Source organism: Alosa alosa, chromosome 3 (assembly GCF_017589495.1).
Source record: "Alosa alosa isolate M-15738 ecotype Scorff River chromosome 3, AALO_Geno_1.1, whole genome shotgun sequence".
Taxonomy (NCBI): Eukaryota; Metazoa; Chordata; class Actinopteri; order Clupeiformes; family Clupeidae; genus Alosa; species Alosa alosa.
In genome coordinates, this window is record NC_063191.1 from 36,680,863 (window position 1) to 36,700,809 (window position 19,947).

The 19,947-nt window shown below is 43.7% G+C and overlaps 1 protein-coding gene across 1 annotated transcript in view; it reads right to left on the bottom strand.

Annotated features, from left to right (window-relative positions):
• Positions 1-4,886: 4,886 nt before the first annotated feature.
• LOC125291961 (protein mono-ADP-ribosyltransferase PARP4-like) overlaps positions 4,887-19,947 on the bottom strand; it is a 59,100-nt gene continuing 44,039 nt past the window's right edge. The window contains 12 exon segments of the mRNA XM_048239008.1: positions 4,887-5,625; positions 6,963-7,178; positions 7,595-7,727; positions 8,434-8,536; positions 8,920-8,980; positions 10,119-11,026; positions 12,010-12,027; positions 12,207-12,263; positions 12,577-12,651; positions 13,452-13,505; positions 13,729-13,866; positions 19,193-19,288. Coding sequence (XP_048094965.1) covers positions 6,977-7,178; positions 7,595-7,727; positions 8,434-8,536; positions 8,920-8,980; positions 10,119-11,026; positions 12,010-12,027; positions 12,207-12,263; positions 12,577-12,651; positions 13,452-13,505; positions 13,729-13,866; positions 19,193-19,288 — 1,845 coding nt within the window. The 3' untranslated portion in view covers positions 4,887-5,625; positions 6,963-6,976.

Sequence of the window (19,947 nt, forward strand, 5' to 3'; positions counted from 1 at the left end):
CAAGGACAACACTTTTCTGAAGACGGCTCATGGGTTAGCCCAGGCCAAGCGTAAGCATTCGTGTTGGGTATGCGGGTTAATGCCATCTGCCTCTGAAGTGTATCCTTACATAGCCATCCCTTTACCATCCCAGAGTATGTAGCTGCCTTTAACCGTACTACAAAATGGTTCCCCTGATGACATCTTTCCCAATCCTCCATGGGCCAGAGGGCCCCCATCTAAGCTTAAATTGAGTTATGCCCCACGTGGTGTGATCTGTTGGGTGGCCGACAAGAATGGACGGTCGGTGGTAGGTCAGAGCATCTGCCCATATGAAGTTCAGGTTGGACAGACTGAAGTTTCCATTGAACAGTCAGGTGAAGTGGTCCTTATTCCCTTCCCCGATGATGCGGTTCCAGGTGGGACGCCAGGAAGCACGGTCGTCACTAATGCACTAGCCCCTGTACGTGGTTCCATGTTTGTGTGTGGACAGTATGCATATTCCTATCTTCCCCCTAATTGGCAAGGCTCTTGTTATTTATCTTATGTTGTTCCAGCTGTGAGGATTGTGGGGAGGGAACATTTGGTGGGTGAGTCAACATCCATACACCCTAGGACTAAGCGTGACGCTTTTGGGGGTCACAGTACTGTTGCAACCCCGACACAGAGATTCTTTGCCGCTTTAATTCCAACTTATGGCCTAACGGTGGCGCTTGATGAGATTAGAGATCTGGTACACATTGTTGATGTAGTAGCTAATGACACTGCACGTGCTCTTTCAGACATTAACCGAGAACTGTATGCAGTAAGACAGGTTGCCCTTCAGAATAGACTCTGCCTGGACGTGGTTTTGGCCAGTAAGGGAGGTGCTTGTGCTCTGATTGGACAGGAATGCTGTACTTATGTGCCTGACTCGACCGGTAATGTCTCCAATTACATCAAAGATATTTACGCCCACGTGCAGCAGCTTAAGCGGGATAATGGTAGCTGGTCCCTGGGAGGGTGGTTGAGTAGCTGGGGTGGGCCCCTGTTTGCTCAGATTGTCCAGTTCATTATGCCCCTGCTCATTCCCATCGTTGTCATCTACTTAGCAATCCAAGTGGTGTTGTGTATCATTGCTGCCACCACTACCAATCCAAGATTGGCCCCTGTTAGAGTACCTCCTGCCCAGCCTCGGGATGAACCGAGGATGTGGGTTTGATTCCTTTCCTTTTTAATTTTTTTATTATGTGTGAGACAATCCTCCGGAACGAAATCAGTTATTATGTTTTTCTTTTAAGACACCGGCACTTCTTCCTTTTCAAAGTGCTAGAGAAGTAATCTTGTCTTGGTTTGTCCTCTGTTCTTTAGACCACATCAGACTCCTTTTATTTGTTTTGTATGATCTATAAAAATCTGTGTTTTTTAATTGATCAAGAGGGGGGACTGTAGGAATCTGGGGTATTTCTGTATGTATTCTGATGTGATCTGTGTTTACATGCCATTGGTTCACTCCCTAGTTCGCCTGTGTGGCTGCACATAGGATTGACCATCAACAGGTCAGACTGTCATGTTCCTGGCCATAGTCATAGCATAAGCAGAATGAGATATCACCTTGTTATTCTGTTTCCAGGGCTAGTACTTTTCCTATCCTATGGCTGGTACCTTCTGGTACCTTCCACGTTGGCATGTTTTACGTTGACATGATTTTAGTATAACAGGCTTTGTCTCAGGCTTGGACTTCGAGACGGATCGAGGAAGCGACTCGGGGAGCATCTTATGCCAAGACGCTCAGCAGCAGCCCGCTTCTACTAACTACCACACCTGTTAGACTCTGTGCAGTTTTACTGTTCGAGACTTAGCCTGTGCTCGGTTAGTGAGTGTTGTACCATCTACAATAAATTCTTGTAATCACCGATCCTGATCCAGCCGTCAAGCTTTATTGACCATCTTCAGTACAGACATCAGAACTAAAACACAACGCAAAACGATCGCGAATCCAACACACCCCAGGGAGTGGAAAACACAAAGGGGTTTGCTTGGGTAAGGCCCGAGGCTGGCCCTAGTGGCGGCGAAGTGGGGCACATACACACACACACAAACATGCTGTCTACTAGAGTTGGGTCTCATAGATTTAAACGTGTGGTTTGCATGTACTGTATTCTATTATTTTCTTATAATAGAATACAGAACAGAATGAACTCATGTCATAAAGCAACATGAAGTCCCTGCTGTCCTGTCCTACGTGACAGGTGACAGATTGTACTTTCCCACACCGTTGATAGCTGAATGCACAGATATGTGCTGGAAAATTTCTAAATCTGTGTGTCCCTGGACTTTATTTTACCCCAAAAGTGATTTCTTATATAACAAGCAATTATGGTATATAAAAGAAGGAGAGACACTCACACACTTCTTCTAGCACTACTGCTACCATCACCACCACAAGAGCTACTACTGTTATTAACTAATGCTGCTGCTGCTACTGTGTTAGACAGACAGAGTTGTAACAACGATGAGGGTCGTCATCCCACTGCTGGTACTGCTGTTCTTCATGTGTGGAGCTCAGGCTCGGAGCACCCAGACTGAAGTTCAGACAGAGAGCCAGAGCACTGGGGCTGCTGCTGCTGCAGTTACTGAGCAAGTAGATATATTTGCAGAGCTCAGGGAACTCAGAGACATGGTGGTGGAGCAGAGAGGGCTTCTGACTGTCATCCAGAATGAGCTACAAAACGCCAAATCCCTGCTGTACACAATGGGGACTGAGAACAATATGATGAAAGAAAGACTGGTGGCCAGTGAGACTAAAGTGGAGGCTCTAGCAAGGGTGAATTCAGCACAAGAGGCAGAACTGAGCAGTGAAGACTGAAGTGATGAACCTGATCAAAGCAAATGCAGCCCAAGAGATCAGACTGGCTCCCAGTGAGACTGAGGTGGAGAACCTGAGGATGGAAACTGCAGTACTGTAGAGTTGACAGCAGTGAAGACCAGACTGGCAGCCACTGAGACTGAAGTAGTGAATCTGGAGAAAGAGATCACAGAGCAACCCAAGGTGGCATTCTCAGCAGGTCTGACTGGCATAGGATACATAGTCTGGGAATACTGACTTGAACTTGGTCTTCACTAGAATCATCACCAATGTTGGACTGGCCTACAGCAGCATGACAGGCCTACGCTATATGTATATCACTTTGTATCAGAATAAAAAGAAAATAATGGATTTGTGGGATCATGATACAGATGGACAGTCCAACTATCTGTCCAGTGGTGTGATTCTGCAACTGGAGGAGGGAAAAGTAGTTAACATGCGACTCCCTGCAAGCAACATGCTCCATGATAATGCTTATGATCACTGCACCTTCAGAGGCTTCCTGCTCTTTCCTCTCTGAGTGGAACACACTGCTCAACATGATGCTGATGCTACATGATAATGATGAGCACATTGAATAACCCCTGTGTGTGACGTATGCTGTATAAATACAATTGCCTTGCCTTGCCTGATGCTGACAAGTCATTAATAAAGTGCAAATGATTAAGAGCAAACAAATCCTGTTCTTTTTATTTCTTTTTTGCTAGGTAGTGTGTGTGTGTGTGTGTGTGTCTGGAAACTGAGGATTCTGACAAATCATAACTGTTAAAAAAAACATTTATTGACTATGCATACATTAATAAGCCAAAAAAAACAGAAGTTTTTGTTCTTTCTGCTCTCATATTTCCATATTCTGTCCAGAGAGTTGCAGAGGACACTTTAGCTAAATAATAAAGGAACTGAGTGAATGACCTTCATGACCTCTAACAGTTAATGCATGTTGGCTATGGAGTCTCTGTTAGCACTGGTTGGGCACTACAGCTAAAAACGGAGGACTGAAACAGAGGTGAAATGTTCCAATCCCTTAGTAAATATGGCACATCGTACACACACACACACACTCATGCTTTTCTGGGATACTGTGACATCCTCCCAGCTCCTGGGAGCAACAGAGCGAGTGTCCAGTGCAATGCTGTTCTCCTCCAGGCCTGCTATCAGTGGGAATAGTCCTATCCTCCTCCTTTCCTCCCAGCTCCTCTTGTCCCTCAGAGGCTGGAATACCCAGAAGCCTTGTGTTGCTAGATCACTCTCGTTGGCTGTGTGTTTGTTTCTCTCTTCTCTATTGCTCCCTCTCTGTGTATCTGTGTGTGTGCCTGACTTGTTTCTCTCTGTGTATCTGTGTGTGTGCCTGACTTGTTTCTCTCTTCTCTATTTCTCTCTGTGTATCTATGTGTGTGTGTGTGCCTGACTTGTTTCTCTCTTCTGTGTGTGTGTGTGTGTGTGTGTGCCTGACTTGTTTCTCTCTTCTGTGTGTGTGTGTGTGTGTGTGTGTGCCTGACTTGTTTCTCTCTTCTGTGTGTGTGTGTGTGTGTGTGTGTGTGCGCCTGACTTGTTTCTCTCTCACTCCCTCCTCCTTCTCTGTTTCTCTCTCTTCATTCATTCATTCTCATTGTCTCACTCCTGTTCTATTCTTGTATTGTAAGAAAACAACCCCATTGTTTATATTTACAACTTCAGTCATTCTGTCATCCTTTGTGACCTTCCTATGAGCAGAGAATACTGTAAGCTAGTGTGTGTGTGTGTGTGTGTTTGGGTGTGGGCAGCTGTTAGAGAGGGCTTCTGGGTAAATACTGGGGAACAAGGGGGAGTCAGGTAGAGGAGAGGAGGAAGACTTTACAATAACAGGCTTAGCTGCTTCGTAAGACAGGTAACACAAGATACATCTGCCTCAGTGTGTGTAAAAAACACAGCGCAGTAATGTACAATATACTGTAGCTCAGCAATCAGTCATGTGTTTGCAAAGTCAGGATGGAAATGACATGAAACCCGTGTGAGGAAATAAAATAGGGTCATCTAAATAAAGGGAGACAAATTCAAGTCAAAACATACATTGATCACATACTTACTGACAGTTATTTATTTACTTATATTCAAGGAAAGAGCTTTGACTTTTGCACATTAATAAAATGTAAATGTATTTTTTTTAAATCGGCTCACAGGCTTTGATCATGATTAATACATATCATACTAAAGACATACTTCTACTTGATAAACTATTCGGTGAAAATTGGCATGGTTTTCCATCAATCTGATATACACTGATCTAATGATACATCGCTGTTCAGCACAGACGTACAGACAGAGGTCACGGCATGTATTCAAAGGGAGCGATACGAGCACATTCTTCAAGCCAAGTGCAGCCATCTTCAACGAAGTAGAATATCTTTGCTATATACTGTAGTCATTTAGATAAAAGTGTCTGCTGAAGAATTTGCACTGATCAAGATAATAAATAATGTTTAAATAATAAATAATGCAAATACAATACTTTGTTGTATTTGTCTGATTGCCTATTTGTTTTTTTTTTGCATTTCTATATCCCCAGTGAAAGCAGGCAGCAGGGGAAATAAATCTATTAGCCATATTATAACCCCTTATTATAATATTTTTTAAGATACTGTCAATGTAAAACTTGGAATAAAATTATATCCTGTATCACACTTTAACTGCAACATTGGCTTTTTATTATTCAACAATTTCAGACACTCCCCAGTGGTTAACAGACGATTTAGAAGACTGATTAAAATCAAACAGACAACAGGCCAGTATGGACGGTGTGTGTGTGTGTGTGTGTGTGTCAGTTTCCGCTAGAAAAAAATGGTGCCGGTTTCGTTTTCCGGACATTTTGATGATGCCGGTCAAATATCCTACTATCCCTTAGTCAAATTAGTCAAATTGAGGAAAACTGGAGACGGGCTATGTAGCTTAAAGAATGACATAATCAGGCTGTATTGAATGCAACATGTTCATAAGCCTAACTTAAACATGCCTAACAAGATCTAGCCAGTATCTTTTCATGGACAGCAAGAGTCCGCTTCGTTCGTTGTTTTAAAAAGGCTACGTTGTTTGTTGCTGCTACCCACCTTATCTCCAGTGGTAACTGTACACAGATGCGCACACAAGAATGAGCGCTCACACCACTACCCCCTAATGCTATGCCTCTTTATTTGATAACACCACTACCCCCTAATGCTATGCCTCTTTATTTGAGAACACCACTACCCCCTAATGCTATGCCTCTTTATTTGAGAACACCACTACCCCCTAATGCTATGCCTCTTTATTTGAGAACACCACTACCCCCTAAGGCTATGCCTCTTTATTTGATAACACCACTACCCCCTAATGCTATGCCTCTTTATTTGATAACACCACTACCCCCTAATGCTATGCCTCTTTATTTGAGAACACCACTACCCCCTAATGCTATGCCTCTTTATTTGATAACACCACTACCCCCTAATGCTATGCCTCTTTATTTGAGAACACCACTACCCCCTAATGCTATGCCTCTTTATTTGAGAACAATACATTAAGAAATGTTTCCTATTCTGGGAAACGTTTAGTTTCTTTTTCTTTCGGCCGCGGTTCAATGATACCGTTTAATTGTGCCAGAAATTATCCGCGGACCAGTAATCGCCTCGTCGAGGAGGCCCTAACCCTGCAGATCATAGACAGAGAACGCATAGGCCTACTGTATGCTTTGGGTAAAGAACACTTTGCATGTCCAGTGTACACGGAGAATGACAGTGTCTTGGAGCGGCCGCACTCCACTTCCAATGTCACCGATTCCGACAGATACGCCCGACACTTTTTATCTGGTGGTGGTGGAGTTGACCGGACATCTGAGGCTTCAGACGTTACCAATTTATCATCATCCATCGCGTCTGGCCTCTGAAAAAACTTTTAAGGCTAGTCTGCCTGGGCCTGGCCATGTTTGAACCGCCTCACTCATTTGTTCGTTGTTTAACATGGACGTTTTAAGCGTTTTAAGCGCTGTGTGTGTGTGTAAGTGTGGTGTGTGTGTTTCTAGCAGGCTAGTATGGAAGTGTGGTGTGTGTGTGTGTGTTTCTAGCAGGCCAGTATGGAAGTGTGGTGTGTGTGTGTGTTTCTAGCAGGCTAGTATGGAAGTGTGGTGTGTGTGTGTTTCTAGCAGGCTAGTATGGTTCTGCTCCTTTCCAGCAGAGGGTTGAGGGGAGAGAGGGGGTGTGGGCGGTCGAATCCCAGTAGCTGTCGTGTGGACGACTCCCAGTCGCGGCCGAACTCCAGCCGGCTGCACACGCACGGGTACTGCCTGTCTGCCCAGCGCACCCAGTCCACCGCCTGCTTCAGGGCCTCCCACTCGGAAGAGCTGCGGTCAACACACAAAAATAACAAGCACAGAAACACACACAGTAAGAGCTGCGGTCAACACACAAAAATAACAAGCACAGAAACGCACACAGTAAGAGCTGTTGGCAACACACAAAAATAACAAGCACAGAAACACACACAGTAAGAGCTGCGGTCAACACACAAAAATAACAAACACAGAAACACACACAGTAAGAGCTGCGGTTAACACACAAAAATAACAAACACAGAAACACACACAGTAAGAGTTTTTATTTCACTCACTTTTGTTTTATTTGTGTTCTCTGTATCTCACAAAACTCACATTTTTAATTCTCCTCTCACTCATTTGTTCTGCCATAATAGCTTTCTTTCTTTCTTTCGTTCTATCTTTCTTTCTTACACACACACACACACACCCATAGACACACACACCTGTGTTGAGGAGGGTCTCTGAGGCGGAACAGAGACTGCAGCAGCTCTCCCTGGACCAGCTTCCTGACGCGCACCAGCTGCAGGACCAGCAGGGTGGACACCAGCCTCAGGATGGCAGCCTGGGCCTTGGGGCCTGATAGACAACACACACACACACGCACACACAAACACACACAAACACACACACACACACAAGTATTTAAAGTTATATTATATCCTTATATACCAGCAGGGTGGACACCAGCCTCAGGATGGCAGCCTGGGCCTTGGGGCCTGATAGACAACACACACACACACACACACACACACACACACACACACAACACACACACACACACAAGTATTTAAAGTTATATTATATCCTTATATACCAGCAGGGTGGACACCAGCCTCAGGATGGCAGCCTGGGCCTTGGGGCCTGATAGACAACACACACACACACACACACACACACACACACACACACACACACACACACACACACACACACACACACACACACACACACACACACACACACGTATTTAAAGTTATATTATATCCTTATATACCAGCAGGGTGAACACCAGCCTCAGGATATCAGCCTGGGCCTTGGGGCCTGATAGACAACACACACACACACACACACAAGTATTTAAAGTTATATTATATCCTTATATACCAGCAGGGTGGACACCAGCCTCAGGATATCAGCATGGGCCTTGGGACCTGATAGACACATATGTATACAGTATACATACTCTTCTTGTCCAAAACCAGAGCCTGACCTCACAAATACTCTTCTGAATGAATGGGAAACAATTCAGTCATTCTAAAATCTTGTGGAGATATGTTCTCACCCAGAGAAGAGATGCCCTTTTCTTTTAGAAAAACGTTGGCAAAGAAGTTCAGATCCATACCCAGGAGCAATCCCAGTTCAGCAGAGCATTCCCAGTAGCCCTCCTAGTGGGGAAATGAAGGCAGCAAGTTAGCAAATGAATGCAAACATTTCAGATATTGAGGGTGCACTGATAATAAGTATTTATTTTTTTATTTTTTATATGTTGTCTGTTTGAATGTTCTGATTGATGACCGGTGCATCTCTAACAAATATGTAAAAGTGGCCAATTCATACAGTGTCATAGGTAAATTTGATATATATTTTAATGGCCATGGTTACATGTATAAAATCAATAAAAAGAAAACATCCATGGGGGTGAATACTTTTTATAGGCATTGTAGAAGTGCCCAATCCATACAGTGTCATATGTATACTGGCTGTTTGCTCTGTACTGTAACTGTGGTGTTGGGAAACAAAAAGGTAGTCTGAAAAGCAGGCATCTTACAGGGTTCTGGTGACATGCCAGCTGTTCCCATGATGCACTGGGGCTGAGCCTTCTGCCCTGCCTGCAATGGAGAACTCATCACTTTCAGAGACTCCTGAGCGTGCTCACATGGTTCATAATGTGCGTTCATGCACCCAAGACACAACAGCATGCTAACAAAAATATCCAGCACAAAGCCTCTTCTTATCACTGTAGTCTAGAGGTGTAAAAGTCTGGTGTATTGAACTAGGCTACCTGTCGAGTTATGCTGTGATAGTCGAGTTATGCTGTGATAGCATATCTTGATAAAGCTGTGTAAAAGTCCTGCCACGTATTGGTTCTACATGTGTGCTTACCATAGGTGATTTCACTAATTAGCTGATCTACCTGGCTTAAAAGTTGTGCCAGAATCAACTGATTAAGTGAATGGTTGGGACAAATATGTGGCAGGACTTTTACATTCTGAAGCCAAACTTTTACACCTCTGCTGTAGTTACTGTATTGGCATATTTCCCTTATTGTGTAAAACTGAGAAAAAGCCTTGGACTAATTTGCTTCCAGGGTTGAGGATGGGCAGCGGCCTTAACCCAGATAGTTTCAGTCCGGGAGTGGGGCAATGTAGAACCGGGCCTTAACTGTGGACGTTTGGAATACAAAACAATATTTTATAACAATTTGTTCCAGCAAATGGATCTACAGCCGAATCATAGCCATGGCGATATCTGCTACCAACGCCACTCTCACTCATGCCATACTGCTTGAAAACCAGAGAATTATAAAAAACAAAAAACAAATAATTCATAATTATTTTGGGGTTCCTAGCAACAGAAATTACTTGCATTTGTGAAGGAACCAAATATACAGACATTTTAAAACTTTTGTTTTGAATTGAGGACACTTTAATTTAATGACATTGTAATTAAGTTTATGTGTGTACTCTTGCTAAGCACTGTTTAGAAGTTTCTAGCATTGATTGTCTTGACTTGGTTAATGAATGTCCCTAATATTACAACTCTCCATGGAAACAGAAGACTGAGGCTTTTTCCCAGTGCGTGAGCCAGAGGAAAAGGAACGGCATGGAAAACAGCCATACAGCATGTGACTTCCAACATCTTGGTATAATTCCTAACTGTTATAACTGCACCCCACACAGAGCACAGGCAAAGGCAGAAAAATAAGATAAATGAATGACAGGGTATGACCAGTGTGTATTACTCTACCTTTGACGTCTACCTGCATCTTCAGCTCGGAGGACCTCTATTGCCCGCTTTTTTGGTGGAAATCTACGGCTCCTGCCCAAACGTGAGCCTGAGGCCTGAGAGTCGTCTCGATCTGGTGCGCCTGCTGGCGGGGACAGAAGGACCTCCCCCCCTTCCACTGCCACGTCAGAGTCAGGAGCCTTCTCTACGCCCAATGATATGAGTTTGCTGAGTCTCCAGGTCCCAATGTCCTCTCCAAGTGGGCCTACATGTGCATCTCCACAGACAGGGAGAGGGGCAAGAGTAACAGAAGACAGGGCAGGTGGAAAAAGATCAGCCATGACAGAGCCTGGAGCACTGAAGAGGCAATCGGAGACAGGAGGAGGACCGGAGCCCCCGAAACCCCGAGGGGGCCCAGCACCTAGGGGGGGGCACTGAACGCCGGGACCAAAGCCAACAAAGTGTTCAGCATCGAGGGTGAAGCCCTGGGTGGTGGGAGGGGGAGGTGGAGGTGGAGGTGGAGGGGGGTGAGACGCTGAGGAAAAACCAAAGCCAACAGAGAAGGGAGCACCGCCAAAGGTAGCACGGCCAAAAGCACGTGACATCTGGTTCATCCACTGCTGCTGCAGAAAGGGCTGTGGAGGGGGCACAGATCGTGAGGAGGAACCAAACGCTGCGTAGCCTGAAGCCCTCTGGGAGAGGCGACGAACAGCAGGAGGAGGGGCATGGGCAGAGAAGAGAGGGCCAGAGGGTATGGATTGAGAGGGCAGGAATCCGAGAAGGGGGAGGGCATTCGAGGGAGGAGGGGCCGGGGCAGCATCAGCATGTCCGGGAGTGCCTGCTTCTTCTGCATGGTCATCTATTATGCCCTTACCACGGGGACAAGCACGAGCACGAGCACGAGCACGAGTCTGGCTTCTATCCACTCGCTGTAAAACAAAAAAAGGGAGAGATTCACCACTCAAGGATGCTTGTCATATTGCCTAAGGTTGAGAGATTGTAGATTTGGGGCTCAAGCTTTCTTTACCATGCACACATACCTACAGTACTACTGTTGGACTACTTTTTGCACCTTCACTATTACACTCACTTTCTTGAGCACCTTACCATGCACACAGAACTACAGGCTAGTCCCGGCCCTGTCACTGCAAGCGTCTCATGCTATCTATCTATCTATCTATCTATCTATCTATCTATCTATCTATCAATCAATCAATCACATGGGCAGCAAGCTGCTCCAGACATTCTGCACTAGCAGCCGTGGCCCACTGGTTAGCACTCTGGGCTTGGAACCGGAGGGTTGCCGGCTCGAGCCCCGACCAGTGGGCCACGGCTGAAGTGCCCTTGAGCAAGGCACCTAACCCCTCACTGCTCCCCGAGCGCCGCTGTTGATGCAGGCAGCTCACTGCGCCGGGATTAGTGTGTGCTTCACCTCACTATGTGTACACTGTGTACTGTGTGTGTTTCACTAATTCACGGATTGGGTTAAATGCAGGGATCAAAAGAGTATATATACTTATACTAAAGCTGGTGATCCTTATACACTGTACACTAATATGATAAAGCATTATATTATAATATGATTAAGCATTATATTAAATTAAGTTAATTTGTATAGAGATACGTGATCCCAACGGTTTCTTTAAAAATGACTGAACATCTAAATTGTCCCTGGCTGCCCTGCTTTCGATGCTTGAGCCTAGGAGGTGTTCCAGACACCCACTGAAATGTTCAGTCATTTTTAAAGAAACCGTTGGGATCACGTATCTCTATACAAATTAACTTAATTTAATATAATGCTTAATCATATTATAATATAATGCTTTATCATATTATAAATTATGATAGTGATCTTTAAGGGTTCATCAGCTTAGAAAACATTTCTGTCCATGTTCACTCCAACTACACCTACCAGAGCATCACCTTGAATCTTTTCAGCATTAAAACGCCCAGAAGAGCCCAGCATATGAAGAAAGCATTGAGAAGACAGACCAAGCATATTTGAGTTGCATTTTATCGTTGTAAGCTCACACAAATCTAAATGTGCTCCTGAATAGTCATGGATCAAACTGCTGTATATTTTGGATATTGCTGAATTAACAAACTTACGCGTAAACTCCTCTGCAATTCTGAGGGGAAAGGGGGAGATGAAATAACTTCCTGCGCCTATTAAATCATAAAGGGAGAGTTGAGAAGACAGTATATGCATGTACTGTATGTATGTTTGAATTTCAGTTTAAATTGTGTAAGTTTATCCTCTATTGGGTTCAGCAGCTTAAATGTACATTTATTCATTTAGCAAACGCTTTTATCCAAAGCAAGTTACATATGTCAATTATATTACACTGGCTTTTCTCCCCAGAGCAACTCAGGGTTAAGTGCCTTAATCAAGGGGACAACAGTGGAAGCCGAATTGAATCACAAACTTTTCAGGCTACTGCAAAACATTTCTCTCTGTGTTCAGTCCAACTATACCTACCACAATACCGCCATGAATCTCTTCTTCTTCAAAAAGCCCAAAGCCCATATCTTCCTCCAAATCAGAAACAGAGTGCTGAGAAGACAGGCCAAGCATTTTTGAATTGCATTTTAAATTTAACAAAGTGTTTTATCCTCTCTGTGATCTTTAAGGGTTCATCAGCTTAGAAAACATTTCTGTCCATGTTCACTCCAACTACACCTACCAGAGCATCAAAAATTCTGTCCATTCAAGCCCACTACTGCATCATCATAAATGGGGCAGTGGTAGTGTAGTGGTTAAGGAGCTGGGCTAGCGTGCAGTAGTGTAGTGGTTAAGGAGCTGGGCTAGCGTGCAGTAGCCTGTAGGGTGGTGGTAGTGTAGTGGTTAAGGAGCTGGGCTAGCGTGCAGTAGCCTGTAGGGTGGTGGTAGTGTAGTGGTTAAGGAGCTGGGCTAGCGTGCAGTAGCCTGTAGGGTGGTGGTAGTGTAGTGGGTAAGGAGCTGGGCTAGCGTGCAGTAGCCTGTAGGGTGGTGGTAGTGTAGTGGGTAAGGAGCTGGGCTAGCGTGCAGTAGCCTGTAGGGTGGTGGTAGTGTAGTGGGTAAGGAGCTGGGCTGGCGTGCAGTGCCTGTGGGGTGGTGGTAGTGTAGTGGGTAGGAGCAGTAGCCTGTAGGGTGGTGGTAGTGTAGTGGTTAAGGAGCTGGGCTAGCGTGCAGTAGCCTGTAGGGTGGTGGTAGTGTAGTGGGTAAGGAGCTGGGCTAATGTGCAGTAGTCTGAAAGTTGTGGGTTCCATTCCTGGTTTCCACCATTGTGCCATTGAGCAAGGCACTTACAGTAACCCCAAGTTGCTCCAATTAACAAACTGCAAAAATGTCTGAGTTTTTACTCCCATACCTACCATCATATCATCGTGAGACTCTTCCTCTTCAGAACTCGATGAGCAGGGACCGCACTGAAAAACAATTGTAATCCCTTGTAATATAGTTGACATATGTAAGTCAATTTGGACAATAGTGTCTGCTAAATGTAATGTAATATGAAGCATATGACAAACCAACCCCCCCAGGTGCTCTTCATCTTCCCAGCCCATATAGGGCAGCAGGTCCACATTTCTGTCCATTCACTCCCACTACACATACCACAGGATCATCATAAATAGTCATATAGCATTATACCAAATAACCAAGATCCTCCTCTTCCTCCTTCAGTCTCTCCTCTTCATCTTCCCAGCCCATATAGGGCAGCAGGTCCACGTCCTCCTCTGCAATCAGTTTGGGGATGTCTGTGAAGCCCTCATCAGACTTCTGTGCATCCTGGTGGAGGATGGGAGGTGGGGGGCAAAAGACTTAATTTGGAGCCCACAGTTTTGAAACATGCCTACATTATATGATTTAATAAAACACATTTTATCCGTCTAAGACTACAGGTCCGCTTCCTTCTTGTCCCTGTCAAGGTTGCCATGGTCGTGGATACCTCAACAGGCACAGGCAAGGAGGCATCAGGCGGGTGGGGTATGATGGGGGCTAGTTTGTTGGGATGTCACCAGAAAAGGACTGTTTTGTCAGAGTTAAGCTGTAGGAAATTCTGTGACATCCAGTCTTTCACATCAGCTATGCAATCCTGCAGTACAGTTAGCTTGTTAAGCATGTTTGGTTTGACTGAGAGGTATTTTACGGTATTCACATTAGCCTTACTGCTATAGCCTAGTCTGAAGTCTACCTATTTGCTTCACCTTTTCTCAATCTAGATGGCTCAAACTGCACATATTTTTCATCAAATATAATTCTTCAAGTCTATATTTCTGTCTAATATCGCTAACTTTAACATTAGAAGAAAACAGCCCATGCTACGTTGCTACACTAATCTCAACGTCTTTAAAAGGTTCAACTAGCCCACCTGTGACATCCCTAGGCATCTCTCCTTGCCGGGCTCACATCATTATTCCAGCTGACATCAATTAGTTGTAAAGTTGTAAATTCAACCCCCAAAAAAAAAAAAAAAAAAAATATTCTCATCGGATCTGCACAAACCACGGAAGTCATCCATTTTGCATTTAAAACTGTGAATTTTGCGGAAAGGTGAGGAGTTTGCATGCCTGCGGTAGAATTCTCAATCTTTTTGGCCTCTATGTGTCTAGTTACATAGTCTGTCTTAGTGGGGTACGAATTGTCATGAAATAATGGTCCCGTAGCTAAAATTGATTTTTTTGTTTTATCTGCTTTATTTGGGGTCCTACTGTTGAAAAATGATGGGGTGCAAATTTTCTGACCCGCTTTGCCCCTCCCTCTGGGGGCTTTCACCTTGGCCAGGATAATGACTGCACACATATATCTACTAATAATGATCACATTTTCACAATCTTGGTGTCAATTTAGGGGTTATTGAGGATGCTGAGTCCATTTATGACAGTTTCATTGTGATCAAAAGTTATGTCTCATTTGTTGGTAGTGGTCTAGGCTTTTCTAGGGTATTTTATCATATTTTTTGGTCAAATTGATTATATACACTCTAAGTTATGTGCACTCAAGAAGTTAATACACAGTATAAACTTGAAGAGTAATTTAGATAATAATAATAGTAATGGTAATAATAATAATAATAATAGTAATAATAACTTTGTTAGATTTAGCGCCTTTAGAAAGAGTTAGAGACTAAAGGCCTCAGTGAGCAGATTTGTGTTTAGATACTTTTTTGTTGTTGTTGTTTTTTTTTGTGTGTTTTTTAACAACCTGGTGAACAATCTGATATTTTCCTTTGCAATAGCTAATAAAGCAATCAATCATTTAACATCTTTGAAATAAAACTAATAGGCCCCAGCCGTGGCGCGGCTGGCTGGGGCACCATGCACCATACGCCGGCGACCCGGGTTCGATTCCCGCCCCGTGGTCCTTTCCGGATCCCGCCCCGACTCTCTCTCCCACTCACTTCCTGTCACTCTCCACTATCCTATTTTAACATGATTATTATTATTATTTTATTTATTTATTTTCAAGTTGCTGTGTTGTGTCTGTCTTGTAGGCCTACTGTATGTCTTAGTGGCACGGGAACGCTGGCGATGCCGCTCCGTCTTGTAGGCCTACTGTATGTCTTAGTGGCACGGGAACGCTGGCGATGCCGCTCCGTCTTGTAGGCCTACTGTATGTCTTAGTGGCACGGGAACGCTGGCGATGCCGCTCCGTCTTGTAGGCCTACTGTATGTCTTAGTGGCACGGGAACGCTGGCGATGCCGCTCCGTCTTGTAGGCCTACTGTATGTCTTAGTGGCACGGGAACGCTGGCGATGCCGCCCGCCTTGTAGGCCTACTGTATGTCTTAGTGGCATCGGAACGCTGGCGATGCCGCTCCGCCTTGTGGTAGGCCTACTGTATGTCTTAGTGGCATCGGAACGCTGGCGATGCCGCCCGCCTTGTAGGCCTACTGTATGTCTTAGTGGCATCGGGAACGGCTGGCGATGCCGCCCGCCTTGTAGGCCTACTGTATGTCTTAGTGGCACGGAACGCTGGCGATGCCGCTCAGCCTTGTAGGCCTACTGTATGTCTTAGTGGCACGGGAACGCTGGCGATGCCGCTCCGTCTTGTAGGCCTACTGTATGTCTTAGTGGCACGGGAACGCTGGCGATGCCGCTCCGTCCGGCATCTTTTGTGTTTGTTATCTTTTTAATGTTTTTGTCATGCGCTGGCGACTACGCCGCTCCGTCTGGCATTTTTTGTCTTATTGTCTTTTGTTTTTTGACAATGTCTTGTATGTTTTTATAGGCCTAGACCTCCTCTCTAATGTAATGTATGTTATCTTATTATTTATTTATTTTAATTTGTTTTATTTTATTTACAGGCCTAGGCCTATACCTATACTTTTTCTCTCTCTCTTTTTACATCTTGTTACTTCATTGTTTCTGTAATCTCGGCTTCATCTCAGCTTCATTGAAAATGAGGGCTTCCCTCAATGACCCTCCGAGAATAAATAAAGGTTGAATGAATCCTGTCTCATTAAAGGCATAAAAAAATATGAAATAAAACTAATACAAAATGTACTGTAGCTCTACTGCAATTGCAGTGTACATTAACTAAGTACTGAACTAATTGATAAATGAACTAATTATTAATGTAAAGTTGCATAAACATGAACAGGAAATAAAACACTTTAGAAATACACTTCTACATAAATCGATCATTCATCAGCATCATCCTCATTTGTAGAATGCTTGGTCGCATTTTCACAGTCACCAGCAAATCATTTGCAAAGAGGAGTACAGGGAATTCCATGTCTGTGACAAGTGCACCTGAGTGTTTTACACTGGGTTTTGTCAACTCTATCACAGCTCTAGGGGCATGGAGTGTAAGACATGTCACAGGAACATAAACTCCTTCTTGGAAAGTCCAACCATTTTCTTCAATCTAAGGAAAAACTGGACAGTTTGAAATGTAGGATTTATCACGCATGGCAATGTAATTTGCACGAAGGATATGAGGCAACAAGGCAGCTCGTGTCGGAGGTAACATTTCTCCCTCCAAGTTCCTGGTCCGAAATAGCTCCCACCTCAGTTTTGGTAGAGTTGTGTGACCAGTTGACCTATAGACACTGCAGACAAACTGCTCTAGACCTCTGACTTGTTGGGGAAGTTCACCATTTATGAGATTAGATGGCAATGGACCTTCACCAAGCTTCTTAAAGCACCTGATGACAGGATCATAATCATCAAGTTTGACAGGATCATAATCATCAAGTTTCATGTACCCATTAACCCAGGTCTTTTTGCTGACACCCACAAATGTACCACCCCAGTCAGCACCAGAGAAATTGAGGAGACCGATAAGGCCTTGACATTTTTGATGTCCTATAATCTGCACTCTTTCTACCACATCAATTGTTCTATATTTTGTGCCCTTACCAGTAAGAAACTTGAGATGAGTGTGAGGTCCAAGGTGCTTACCAGCAACAAGATCAAGCAGAAGGATTAGGACATCAGTATCTGGTGACCAAACTCTAACTTCACTCCAGCCAGTCTCAGCTGAACACACCATTGCTTGATGAGCAATAAGTGTATCTGCCTCTTCATGAGAGTGTGTTTCCTCAAAACCAAGGCCCTTAATCTTTGTGTCATACACAACAGTCAACCTGAAAGCACTCCAACTGGAGTAGCGTTGAAGTAAACTCTCAGCCAGCATAGTTGTCAGACTCTTCTTGGTCCTTGAGGCAGATAAAAGTTCCTTTAGAGACATTGTGAGTTTCATCTCCAGATGAATTTCAAACTCCCTTGATGTTGCTGCTCTCTTCTTGCGTGTTTAAAGACTGGTCCAAGTAACGGTCAAATATTACATGCCCTTCCTGATACCCGACCATCATTCCATCAATGCGCTTCAAGAAGGCTTCTTGAAGGTCAACAAAAGTTTGCATGACAGGTGTCAAAAAAAGATCATATTTTCTCATTTCATCCGATATTGATTTTCATCGATTTTTATATACCGATTTTTAGCTGGCATCCATTACAAATGGCATCATTTGATAATTCTGTCTTCTTGTATCTTCTGTCTGTATCTTAGCAATGTGATTCTCAGCTTTGTGTCATTAGACAGAATTAAAACACATATATCTTGTGTTGAAATAGTTATCTTTGACAAAAATTGGCAAGCAGCAATGAGGGGGCCAAATAAAGTTGTGACTGCTGATGATTTAGTCTCTCTTTAAGGAAAATCCAAAATGGCCAATTGTTTATAATGAGTGGGGAAAATTTGCAATGATCACCAATATGAGTATGAAGAGTATGACTAGCCATTGGAATTTTTTTGCTAACCCTACGTCATCATGATATACTGTAACCCTAAAATCAGGTTCGCTAATTATAGCCCCCAGTGGCCGAATTACACCAAATTTGTTGTGTACCTTTGGGAGGGGGTCAGTTGTCATGTGACCAAGTTTCGTTAACATACATCAAAGTGTTCCCAAGATATGAGCTCACTTACTGTTTGGCTTACTTTGCCCCATTGGATTTGCCTTTATTACTGCAAAAATGAGTCATAACAACTTCTGATCACAATAAAACTGTCATAAATGGACTCAGCATCCTCAATAACCCCTAAATTGACACCAAGATTGTGAAAAATGTGATCATTATTAGTAGATGTCGTGTGTGGTCAGTATCCTGGCCAAGGTGACAAAGCGTCATTTTTCAACAGTAGGACCCCAAATAAAGCAAATAAAACAAAAAAATCAATTTTAGCAAAAAAATCCTACGGAAATACAATTCGTACCCCACTATCTGTTCTTGGATTTTGCAAAATTCATTTCTAAATATGTTTTTTTCCACTTCATGAGACATTTTTTGACTGATGTGACTCATAGTCCAGAAAATACGGTATGCATTTTATCCATTTAAGACTACATACATTTTATGTATGTATTCAAACTTTAAATATTGTTGCAGTTCATATGAGAAAATATATAAAAATATATTTAGCACATTTCCAAAATATTATTTTGTTTCCATTATATTATTTGAACAAGTCATGTTGCTTTTAGTTCACTTATTATTCTTGTAGTGGCTTGGTGGTATTAATGAAAAACTTTAGATGCTGTGAGCTGAATAGGAAAAATATGACCTTTTCCCTTTGACCTTTGTCTGTGAGGTCAGGAGTGAACGTACCCTCTCCTCGATGGCCACAAAGCTGGTGAACTGGGAGAGGACGGAGAACTCTTTGCTGAGCTCCACGATGAAGGACTTCGTCTGCGCTTTCTTCCCCTTTGAGATTTAGAACACAGCAGCTATCAGAAGAGCTCAACACAGCACAAACACACACACACATACAGAAAGACCAGCTATCAGAAGAGCTCAACACAGCACAAACACACACACACATACAGAAAGAGCAGCTATCAGAGGAGCTCAACACAGCACAAACACACACACACACATACAGAAAGAGCAGCTATCAGAAGAGCTCAACACAGCACAAACACACACACACATACAGAAAGAGCAGCTATCAGAAGAGCTCAACACAGCACAAACACACACACACACACATACAGAAAGACCAGCTATCAGAAGAGCTCAACACAGCACAAACACACACACACATACACAGAAAGACCAGCTATCAGAGGAGCTCAACACAGCACAAACACACACACACATACAGAAAGACCAGCTATCAGAGGAGCTCAACACAGCACAAACACACACACACATACAGAAAGACCAGCTATCAGAAGAGCTGAAGAGTACCACAAAATTCTACAACATCTACACTAAACACGTCACAACACAACTAGAAAACACACACACACACACACACACACACACACACACACACACACACACACACACACACACACACACACACACACGTGCCCACACACAGGGGCGTCTTAATACCACCCTAGCCCCCCTCCCCAAAC